Consider the following 12,132-nt stretch of genomic DNA (forward strand, 5'->3'; position numbering starts at 1 on the left):
TGACATCCAAGAGATTGGTTGGTGCCCCAGCAAGAGCATTATGAGGCAATGTGCCTAAGGGAGCTCTCTTGGGGTATGTCTACAGCGCAGATGTAAGGTGTAATTGTAGTGCAGGTAGTTAAACCAGTGATCGCTTTAATTTAGCTAGCATGAGTGAGATAGCAGAGAAGATGCAACGGCATGGGCTAGCAACCCAAGTATATACACAGGGTCTCCGGCTTGTACTGGGGCAGCCAATGAGTGCTGAAGCCTCTGCTATTGTATCTTCACTACTATTGTTACCTGTGCTAGCTAGATTTGCCTACCTGCACTACAGTTGCACCTTAATTTTCAATGTAGACATGCCTTTGGAGGGAAATGCTCAAGTGTACCCTGCCCCATTCATGGGCACCCAGACAGGGACCAGTTCCAGCAGACTTCTTATCTGCTACAGGACTTCCCTTCGCAGCAGAAGGAGCAGGTGGGGTGCTTTTCACGAATGGAAAAGTCCTGGCTGTGGGTCCCAAGGATATATACCACACACGTTTGATTCCTTCTGAATAAGCAGCCTGCAAAAGAGAAGAAATCAAGTATATTTGTGCCCTTTTTTGATGTATAAAGAAGTCTTGAAAATAACTTTTGCACAAAAAAGGATATTTTTCCTTTGTGCAATGACTTTGTTTGTTCTTGTTTTGTTTTTGTGTTTTGGGTGGTTTGGGGTCTGTTTTTGTTTTTTGACTTAAGAAAAGTAGTTCTTTCCTCTTTTTCCTGGCAGGCTCCTTGGATGGCTAGAGTACTTGATTCAGAGCTTTCTCTGCCCTCAAATGATAGGCGGGAGGCATTGAGTCGTTCACAAATACCACTTCGGAGAAATGTCTTCTCCGCCCCTGCCCCCCCCCCGACTCTTCGTTATATAGACATTACCAAAAGCCAGCAAAGGGGCAAGATTGACTTTTTGGATTTTAAAAGACAAGATCTCTCTTTCCAGCAGATTGATAAAGTTAAAATGCAACATTTTACAGGAATCTGAATGCCGAATGTTTTAAACTGTATCTGATTCAGGCAAAGATGTTTTGTCTTACAGTCCCATCTAAATAATTAATAGAGACTTGCTACAGGAATATAGTTGAAAGCGTTATGTAAGCCTGTTAAATGTCATCTAGTTTATGCATTCTGGTTACTTTCAAATGCAGATTTTAAAATATACTTATCCACTCCTCTTGCTGGAAAAGAGAAGTCTGATCTTTATCAGAACACTCTTAGTTTTTTTTTTCCAGCTATAGAGTTGTTGTTTTTTTGGTGGCATTGTTTTTGGTAGAGAGACTGCAATTGCACATTTATTCCCATACAATAAATGACAAACAGTGATGGAAACTTGGAGTATTCCTGGTATTTTCCATATTAATTTATTGCTGTAGGCTGTTTTAGTCCAGGAATATTCTGCCTTAACTCCTCAGTTACTGAATAAATAAATGTCCCAAAAAATTATTACACTAGAATTCCTGCTTTGTCTGGTCTAGGTTCTTACTCTGTACCCATCACCATGGTGTCTTAGTGCTTAGCTGTATTTTAATCATAACTGTATCTTTTTCCTCCCCTCCAACTAAGTAGGCAGTATGAAGCAGCACCTGAAGGCAACCTGATAAGCCAAGAAATAATGTTAAAGCGTCAAGAAGAGGAAATGATACAGCTGCAGGCTAGAATGGCTCTTAGGCAGTCTCGACTAAGCCTCTACCCAGGAGACCTGGGTAGGACGTCGATGCTGGACATCACTAGAGACCCTCTTAGAGAGATAGCGTTGGAAACAGCCATGACCCAAAGAAAACTGAGGGTAACATTTTAACACATTTGCATTCTTAATATTCGTTTTGGTGGAGCATTGCCTCAACTTATTTTAAAGACTGAAATTCAAGTCTATGGTGTTTAGAGTTCCAACGGGTTTCAGAGTAACAGCCGTGTTAGTCTGTATTCGCAAAAAGAAAAGGAGTACTTGTGGCACCTTAGAGACTAACCAATTTATTTGAGCATGAGCTTTCGTGAGCTACAGCTCACTTCATCGGATGCATACTGTGGAAACTGCAGAAGACATTATATACACAGAGACCATGAAACAATACCTCCTCCCACCCCACTCTCCTGCTGGTAATAGCTTATCTAAAGTGATCATCAAGTTGGTCAGAGTAACAGCCGTGTTAGTCTGTATTCGCAAAAAGAAAAGGATCACTTTAGATAAGCTATTACCAGCAGAAGAGTGGGGTGGGAGCAGGTATTGTTTCATGGTCTCTGTGTACATAATGTCTTCTGCAGTTTCCACAGTATGCATCCGATGAAGTGAGCTGTAGCTCACGAAAGCTCATGATCAAATAAACTAGAGTTCCAACGTCACTTCTGTTTGTCCAGAATCAAAGCTGCCATTCACAAAATAAATATAAAGATGGCTGGTTTTTCTGATTGGAAAGAAAGCCCTCATGTAAGTTGGAACTTCTAATGCCTTGTGGATTCTGTACCCACGCATCCTAAAACAGCATCAAGAGACCTGTTTTGCTTAATGGGATGTTAAGTTAGAAAACAAATCTTCACTACTTAAATGTCACAGCTGTTAACCACTTCACTGCCAAATAGCAGTACAAGCAATTTATTAGGGGTTGTTCATTTCTACTGTCCTGATATGCTCTGCATTTTTCAATCTTTTTTATGGGCTTTCCATATGCTATGTGTGGAACAGCACAGAGATCATTAAGCAAACAACTTAGGACAACTGTTTCTGGCTTTGACACCAGTAGGCGTCTCAGCCATGCCAATCTTAATTACAGTTCCTTCCCTCGGTGCCCTATCCCACTTCCCCCCAGTTATAATTCATTATTTATAACAGTGAGAAATGCTTCTTTCCATTCAAACTCTCTGGATGCTGGAACTAAATGGGTGCCACTTCCTGTCAGGTTCTGGAATCCATTTTCTCTGTTGGTTCTCCAGTCACCTGTTAATTGAATCTCATCTTCACCCCATACATGCTTCTCTCGCTCACCCTAGTCATTCTGTGGATTCTCATTTTCCCCAACAGGCCCAGGAAATCTTTTCCCCTGTCCCTCACCAGGCCAGGGAGGATGATCTGAAAGCAACAGCAACTTCTCCCCTTGTCACCGGGTTTGGTTCTCTCTATCCCCAGCAGGTTGTAGGAGGAGCCTACCAAGGAGAAGAGGGGCCTGGGAGATTCTGCTGGCATCTTGGCACACAGCCATAGGACAGCCCACCACTGAGTCCCTGTACAAGTTTCTCTTTCTACTCCTGAGCTCAGGCCCTTCCCCTCCCATCTTGAAATGTAGGCAGGGTCCGAGGGTTGGAAGAGAGAAGGAGACTCAGACATGCAAATAGAGTGTCTGACGCTAGGAGGAGTCAGTCTGAGGCCCTCTGCTACGGCATGCCCTGAACTGTATCAGCTTAAAAAAATAAAACTGCTCTCAGGCCGTCCCAGCTCCTGTTCATGACCCAGGGTAATGTCCCCTCCATGTCTCTCTTTTTGACCCACAGCACTTTGCCAAGTCATTCATCTAGGATCTAAACTGCACAAATTCTTTGCTTTTCTAAATGAGCTACCATGTAGGCATTTGTATTAAATACTTGTAGAGAATATTATATGTTAGCAGGTAAAACCTCAGGCCTCCAGGTATTTCATCCCCTCTCCTCTCCCACTCCCCCACCCCCCAAAAAAAGACAAATCCTTGTGTGACTTCCTAAAGAGAACAGGAAAGTTGGCATGTTCTAGAAGTAGTGAAGTTAACCAGTGTCCTCCTTTAGTACCTACTTGGACTGAGAACTTTGTGCAGCTTTGAATTCAGGTAAAGTTATTTAGTTAACTTAACTATAAGCCGGATTCTGTTGTGTTTTTGAAACTCCTGCAATGATGGCACTTACATTCCAGTCCTACACAAGGCTGGTCTGCACAAGGCAGATCTTTAAGTGCATGCAGAGCCTCATTCGCTTCAGTGAGGATTCTCTGGCACAGGGGTCAACCAGAACAGCATTGCAGGATCGGAGCCTTAGATTGCATCAGGGTTTTTTGTTAGCTCATGAGTCTGCGAGTGTAGCTTGTTCGTTTTTTTTAGTCTAACTGAAGAATGGTTTAATAGAACTAAGCCTATGAATGGTGCACGTCATTGGTGGAATGGAACTGTTGCAGTTTTTAACCGTGTCAGTGAATGTCAGATTCCCAAACATCTGGGACATCAGGCATGGCCATCTGAAGATGATATGACAGCAGGTTCGTTCTTGTGCATAGAAGTAAATTAGCTATGTGTAATATTGAAATATATAAATAATGCTGTGCAGGAAATATTTTTGTCATACCTTCAACGTAACTTCGGCCACACTGACACAGTTGAATCTTCCAGCTAACCAAGCTGCTGGAAACAATTTGCATACACGTCTGGGTTTAAGTCAGTGTTCATTTGAACTTTCCAGTTCACCTTTTAAGAATTCATTACTTCTCAGTCTGTGGCTGTAGAAACACAAAGAGTTAATTCAGACTTCTGTGATTTGCAGAATTTCTTTGGCCCCGAGTTTGTGAAAATGACCATTGAGCCTTTCATCTCCTTGGATCTACCAAAGTCAATCTTGGTAAGAAATAGTCTATTCAGCAATAAGTTGTAGTAGGAATATATTAAGCTATTAATACATCTTTATGACACATGTGACTGGTCTGATACTTTGTTTCACAAAATGCAGACTAAGAAAGGGAAGAACGAGGATACCAGGCGGAAAGTAAACATAATGCTTTTAAGTGGGCAGAGGCTGGAGCTGACCTGTGATACCAAAACTATTTGCAAAGATGTTTTTGATATGGTGGTAGCCCATGTTGGTTTAGTGGAGCATCACTTGTTTGGCTTGGCTAGCCTAAAAGGTAAGAATCATGTTTTAATTGGGGAGGTGTAAAGTTACTAGACTTAGCTAAGTATGCTGTGTTGGAGACAGGCAAAGGAAGATTTAAGATTTGCAGATGGGAGACCAGAGCAATCATTTATGATCAACCCATTGATTTCAAGTCAGGCTCTGCCACCCTTACCTTGCTCCATGAACAGATCCATTTGCTTAAATTTGTATGGTATTACTCCACCTAAATAACGGTAAGAAAATCAGGGTGGCCCTTTATCTTTGTTACTTTGCATTTTCTTCTTTTCTCCAAGTTGTCTTTCACTTCGTGTGTTTCTAGTCAACAGGGACCTCTTGGAGATGGCTTGGGGTCTGATCAAAATGCTCTGTTACAAAATGCTTCTACTAACATTACTCTTTCTGAGCACAATCTTACTATGCAAGTATTCCCACTGAGATCAGTAGGGCTACTTGTGCAGAGAGGTATTAGTTACTGAGCCCTTAGTGATTCAGCATAAGAGCTGGTCAGAAATTTTCCAGCAGAAGATCTTTCCACGGGAAAATGCCGATCCAGAAAATTGGTTTTGCCAAAATTGACAGAAATCTGTAAGGTTTCCAAGGGACTTCTAGACTTCTGTTTCCACACCTTGTGGACTGGCAGGTTCCAAATAGCTTGGTGAGCCTGGAAAACATGTAGAGAAAGTGGAAGTGAAATATTGTTTAGACTTTTTCGAACTGAAATTTTGGAATTCCCGTTCTGTGGAATGCTCATTCAGAATGATTATTTTAACTTTTGGAATTTCCCACAGACCAGGAATTCAGGGTTCCAACCAGTCCTATCCAGTGTGTTAAGGCTTTTACTTACCATAGTCTCTTCATACATTTAAGTTCTAGGGAGCAAAATGAAATTTTCTAGCGCCTACCAGGGGTGTTGGGATTGGTAATGTCATTTTCTGACCACAAGGAAATGGATTAAGACCTCCATACTCATTTCATGTAGGCCACCAAATAGCCATCACAAATAGAAATACTTTGTCTCTACATCCTGGGTTAAGTTTTAAATGGTGAAAGACTTTTTCTCCTTACTACCCACTGAGCCATTCATTTAGCTCATTTTATTGTGTATTATAATTCTCTGCTAGTTGATAGAATATTAACCATCAAGAATAAACTGCAAAATTGTAAAGTTGATCTTAATTCTGCAGCCAGAGAAAGTGTCTGTTTATGAAAATGCTTTCCTCTCACCCATGTTACAGACAATGAATTTTTCTTTGTTGATCCTGACTTAAAACTAACTAAAGTTGCTCCGGAAGGATGGAAAGAGGAACCTAAGAAAAAGAGCAAAGCCACAATCAACTTTACCTTGTTCTTTCGCGTTAAGTTTTTCATGGATGATGTCAGTCTTATACAGTGAGTAGCCGAACATTATTTTCTCATCATCCTCTTAATTGGGTCCTTCCCCATTTTTAATTTCCTCCCACCTCCTCAGGTTATAGGTGCACACTGTTAGAAGCATTGCTGAAAGGAACAATATTGTGTGTTGTTTTTCCCCCAGGCACACTCTGACATATCACCAGTATTATCTACAGCTACGGAAAGATCTTCTGGAGGAAAGGATGCACTGTGATGATGAGACAGCTTTACTGCTGGCATCTCTGGCCCTCCAGGCTGAGTATGGAGATTACCAGGCTGAGGTAGGATGTACGTTCATCTATAGACAACTGCTATTTGTGCTATTCAATTACTGCAGTTGCTCTGTGGTATAGTTTAGGGCTGAATATGTTCCAGTTCTTTGGGAGTTCAATTGATCTGCTGTTTGTAGTTGTTATGCTGTTTGAAGACTAGTGGAGAGAGGACACAGATGTGCTTTCATGTAGCGATGCGCCTCAGCCATAGAATTTCAGGTCTGAATGTTGAACCTCTGCCATAGAATTCAGATCTGGATCTGGATGTCAAGTCCATTGTCCCTTTCAATATTTGTGAGTGTTTGGATCCAGCAATGTAGTTTGGCCATTTCATGGATGTTGGCTCAGACCCAGTGTCTTTGTGATAGTAGAATAGAGTGAAGGGCCAAAAATGAAATTTAGCTCAGCTCTGGGTTCAGAGTCTGAGCTCCTTTCCCCAACTCAGAAAGTTCAGATCCAGTGTTTTAGCTGAAGCCCATCTTTACACACAGACACAAACACAAAAGATGGTTGTTTTTGTAATAACATATGAAGAATAAAAATGCTTCACTTTATAGGTGCATGGCATGTCCTATTTTAGACTAGAACATTACCTACCAGCTAGAGTGATGGAGAAACTAGACCTATCCTACGTCAAAGAGGAGCTGCCCAAGTTGCATAGCACTTATGTGGGTGCTTCTGAAAAAGAAACAGAGATAGAATTTTTGAAGGTAAGTCATAACAGCTCTTGAGTTATCTTGTGTTCATGTGAGATTCCCTGTACAAGGAACATGGGATAGATAAAAAGCCTGGAATTGAAATGGAGAACAAAGGAAAATAGTTAGTCTTCTAAAATAGCATTGGCAAGAGGCAAAAGTTAAGAGGATTCACTTAAAAGATACAATTATTAAAAGTGAGGAAAGGAAATTGTACATGATGGAGAAAAGCCTTTAATATTCTTCCTTCAGCTGTTTCACTGGGTGCATTACTAAAATGTCATCAGATATTAAAGAATCTGATCATCGTACGATTATAAAGGAAACTCTTAGTTTATATATATCCCCCTCTCTGAAATCATCTTTGTTCTAATTTGTTGACTAAAGGTATCCCAGATCGTGATACCGCAAATAACCGAAGTCTTATTGTAACTCATACTGTCCATATCTAGGATATCCTCGAGTATGGTGTCTTTCAGGACACCTTCAGTGAAGCAGGGAGCACTGAAAATATTTCACAGGCATTTAACCCCAATTTTTTCCTTTCCTTTCCTTTCCTTTCCTTTCCTTTCCTTTCCTTTCCTTTCCTTTCCTTTCCTTTCCTTTCCTTTCCTTTCCTTTCCAGATCACCTTTAAGATAGCTAGTATATATTAACATACACATTCATCTGTTTTTCACAGATGATAGATTGAATACAGCCAACTGCCGATTTTATGATAGTTTAGAAAGGAAACAATTTTGGATACTTAACTACACAGTTTGCTGCTACTTCTGCTATATGGGCCCACTGCTGCATCACTGAAGTGGATCAGTGTTTTGCCATTGACTTCAATGGGAACAGTATTGACTCCTAAATGAATGTTCAGTAGTCTTACAATACATCCAGGGCTGGATTAACCTTTTGTGGGCCCAGCGCCAAACATATTTGTGGGCCCCTATGGAGGCAATGGAACATGGTGCGGGAAGGTCAGTCCCCAGAGCGAGGGGCCAGCCAGAGGCAATGGGGCAGGGCATGGCATGGCATGGCAGGGGTGGCCCTGCTCTGCCCAGTGCGAGGGCACTATTTACAAACCAGCAGTTGCCAGATGCACAGTTGCCTGCCTGGCCCTGTGCTGCCAGCATGCCCCTTCCCCTTGGGGGCGGGCCCATGCCCACCACGCAGCCCTCCCCACTCAACACCCCCCAACTCCCTATGGCCAGAGCCCCCCCCAGACCCACTACTCCCAGCGATCCCCCAGACCCACCCACAAATGCACAGCGCCCTGCACAACACCACCCCTACCCACAACCCCACCACAACTACCCAGCATCCCGCCCCTGAACCTCCTCTCCCTAGTGCCCCAACACACAGATCTTCCCCTCCCCTTCACAGCCCAGCACCCCACCCCCCAGACTCCCCCCAGATCCACTCCCCCAAGCCCTGCCTCCCGGCCGTGCTCACCAACCCTGCTGGGAGGTGACTGTGCCTGCCGGGCTGAGCTGGCAGCACAGCCAGGGCCAGTCCCAGGGCCAGGAATCGCTCCGGTCCCTCAGGAGTGGCACGATCAGTCAGGCCAGTTCCTGCCCTGGCCAGGCTCCCTCAAGATGCACTTGCCTGGAGGGTTCAAGCCCCCCACATGGTCTTCCTGCCCCACCCCCACCACCTGACTGAGACTGGCCAGGCTTCTGCACCAGTCCCAGGCAGCTCAGCTCCGGAGAGACAGGTGGGGCCCCACAGGTAGGAGGAAGCAGAGACTGCCCAGAGCCGGAGGTGCACTGGGTCTGGCCAGGGGGCTGAGAGGAGCAGGGGGTGGGGGCAGGGGGCGGAGAGGAGCCCTCAGCCAGCCGGCGGGCAGACTGAGAGGAGCAAGTGGTGGGCGGGAGGAGCCAGCAGGGTCTTGGGGCGCAGTGCAAGCGGAGCAGGCTGGGGCCCCTTCTGAGCATGGGCCGGGCTCCATGGAGCCACTGGAGCCATTGTAAACCTGTCACTGAATACATCAGTACACTATTGGACAGAGGAACATAGGCAAGACAAACATTTAGCATTAGAAAGTGTAACTGAAAACTGCAAACAGGAAAAAAAACAGTAACAAAATTTGATCTGCATGCAGGTGAGGAAAATGGGATGTGATGGGAACTCCTAATTCAAGGCTGTCATACTTTGGGAAGTTATCTGTCACCAGGAAGGATTAAAATTGTAGCAAAGGGCTTTCCAGGTTGCATTCAGTCAAGCATATCAGAGAAGATTCATGTCCTTGATCTGCATACAGAGCTTTGGATGTTTGCCCAAATTCTCTCATAATCACAGGATTTGTTTAACCAAAGGCTGGGGGGGGCCTTTTTCAAACTTTAAAACCTCCAGTGGCATGTAAAGGTTTGGCTCCACCTCACTTCAAATAATCCAGAGAGGTTTGAGAAGCATAAGTAAGAGTAAATGTGACCGTTAAAACTTTGTTAATATTCCACTTGTAAATAGGTTATTAAATCTTTAATAAATTTTTTAAAATAACTAGTTGGTTAATTATTATAGACTGCGTATTACCATAGCTTATAGTTATTTATAACACCTTCTAATGATGTGCTCACAACTATCTACCACACATGCTGCTCATGTCTGTAACATGTTTATAATGTCTATAAATCCTGTATGAATCGAACCTCAATGTAAAGTGTGACCATATGATTTTTTTTAACTTATCAGTGTCCCTGTAGATTTTTCTAACATCCTTAACTTCATAGTCTCACAAATGTGCCTCTATGTAGATGTGCCAGAGGCTGACAGAATATGGTGTTCATTTTCATCGGGTGTTGCCTGAGAAGAAATCCCAAACTGGAATCCTGCTGGGAGTGTGTTCCAAGGGAGTTCTTATTTTTGAAGTTCACAATGGAGTCCGCACACCTGTACTTCGCTTCCCGTGGAGAGAAACAAAGAAAATATCCTTTAGCGTACGTCTGTATATCTGGTTTTTAGCTTTGCATTCATTATTTTTGCATTTTTATGTATTTTTATTGGGCATTTTGCAGTGTGATCTGTGAATGTCTTTTGTGGAGCTGGAGTTCCACCTGCATGGGATTAACTTGTGGGTTCTGCTGTTTAAGGTTCTGAGTTACTAGGCCCATACGTCACAGGAGCTCCAAACTCAGCACAGCTCAGGGGCCTGAAGGGTTTTTGCCACCTTCTTTTCTTGTGAATTTTGAGATTTGCTCCCTACTCTCCATTAGATTTACAATAACATAACATCATTCCAAAAGGAAATTGTACTTTCATTAGGAATTACAGTTATTAAGCACCTCCCTCCCTTCCAATCTCACCCTTTTGCTGTTCCCCACTCTGGGACCCATCTCTGCATGTTTATCCTTCACCTGCAGGTACCCTCTGCTGCCTCAGATTCCATCACCTATTGTGATCAGCCCCTTCTCTCTACTCCCCCACATCTCATGCAGCTCATCCCCGCCCTCTCACTTGTGTCTCCCCTTCAGTCCTGTTTCAGCTCACTCCCCAGCCACTGCTCTCTCCCTTTAGCCTCCAATGCCATCTGAGTTCCTAACATAGCTCCTCCTAACTCCAATGCCCTGTGGTCCCTCCAACCTCAATTCCTCCCATAACTCCCATCTCACCACCCCACTCCAGCACACCACTGTCCTTGTGTCCGTCTAATCTTCCCAGCACCTCAGCTCTCCCAAAGGCCCCGTAAACACCCTCCCCACAACTTTTCCAAACCCTCCTATGGCCCTGAAATACCACGGTAGGGATCCGTTCCTTTCCATTGTTTTCTGGGAGTAGCTGACTCATCTCTGTTCTCCAGGGTTTGCCAGATAAGGGAGGAGTGCACTTGTAACCCCACACCAACCCAGCTGGCAACAGGATCTTCAGGGTAGGAATGGCAAATTCCCCTTCCCCACTCTGAAGGGAGCTCTAGGGTCACTTAGCCCTTTACATGCAGCACCTTGTTCCCAGGGAGTGTTGTTTCCCTGAACTCAAGGGGAAGTTCTTCCAAATAAAGGCAAGAATCCATCCTGAAGACAGGGAGAAAGCCTGCCCACTTGTTATAGCCATAGGCGGCACTCCTAGAGTGTGTGCGAGATGGGGCACAGCCTGCTGAGTGGAGCCAGAGGAAGAATTTCAAGGTAGTGGGCTTGTGTGACAAATATACTATACTCCACACAGTTAAGAAATCCACTTATGCTGCTTTATGATGTTTCCAGGAGCAATTTAGCAAAATGATAATGAGTGCCAATATCTGATGCTTAATCAGTACAATATTAACAAAAAGAAAAGGAGTACTTGTGGCACCTTAGAGACTAACCAATTTATTTGAGCATGAGCTTTCGTGAGCTACAGCTCACTTCATCAGATGCATACCGTGGAAACTGCAGCAGACTTTATATTAATATTAACAAATGCTCAACTCAATAGGGACACTTTCAGATGATCTAATGGGTTAAGTAAGTGTTGATAGGTTTGGAATTTCAAGCGCTAGTCTTTTAACAGACAATGAAGAGAAGTCTTTAATGCAACGTACTAACTTTTGTGAAAACTACAAACTGCTTTGCCTTCACTTCTGTTTAACCTCAAGTTAGCTAACTCAGGTTAAGAGCACATCTCTCTCTCTTTTTTTTTTTTTTTGGTAGTGAAGATAAGGCCTGTGACACCAGCTAAGATTTTCATAATTATCAAAGGGATTTAGGCACCCAGCTTGCATGAACTTTCAATGGCAGATGGGTTTGTAATTCCCTTAGGGGCTTTTTCAGAATTCTACCCTACAAGTTCAGGTAGAAACTGCTGCTGTTAGTTTGTTGCTGACCCAACAGTAAACAGTGAATTGAATGTACTTTGGGCTGGTTGAGATACTATGTAGTTGTTGGTTTTTGATGCAGGAATGTCACTGTGTAAATCTAACATTATTTTAAATGGATACAATTGTTT

At 43.4% G+C, this 12,132-nt stretch overlaps 1 protein-coding gene across 1 annotated transcript in view; it reads left to right on the plus strand.

Moving 5' to 3' along the window:
* Positions 1-12,132, plus strand: part of PTPN13 (protein tyrosine phosphatase non-receptor type 13) — a 146,429-nt gene that overhangs the window by 81,426 nt on the left and 52,871 nt on the right. The window contains exons 10-16 of the mRNA XM_077814754.1: positions 1,591-1,810; positions 4,519-4,593; positions 4,702-4,876; positions 6,102-6,255; positions 6,401-6,539; positions 7,088-7,240; positions 9,969-10,151. Of these exons, the coding sequence (XP_077670880.1) occupies positions 1,591-1,810; positions 4,519-4,593; positions 4,702-4,876; positions 6,102-6,255; positions 6,401-6,539; positions 7,088-7,240; positions 9,969-10,151 (1,099 nt within the window). The remainder of the gene's footprint in view (positions 1-1,590; positions 1,811-4,518; positions 4,594-4,701; positions 4,877-6,101; positions 6,256-6,400; positions 6,540-7,087; positions 7,241-9,968; positions 10,152-12,132) is intronic.

Source organism: Eretmochelys imbricata, chromosome 4 (genome assembly GCF_965152235.1).
Source record: "Eretmochelys imbricata isolate rEreImb1 chromosome 4, rEreImb1.hap1, whole genome shotgun sequence".
Classification (NCBI taxonomy): domain Eukaryota; kingdom Metazoa; phylum Chordata; order Testudines; family Cheloniidae; genus Eretmochelys; species Eretmochelys imbricata.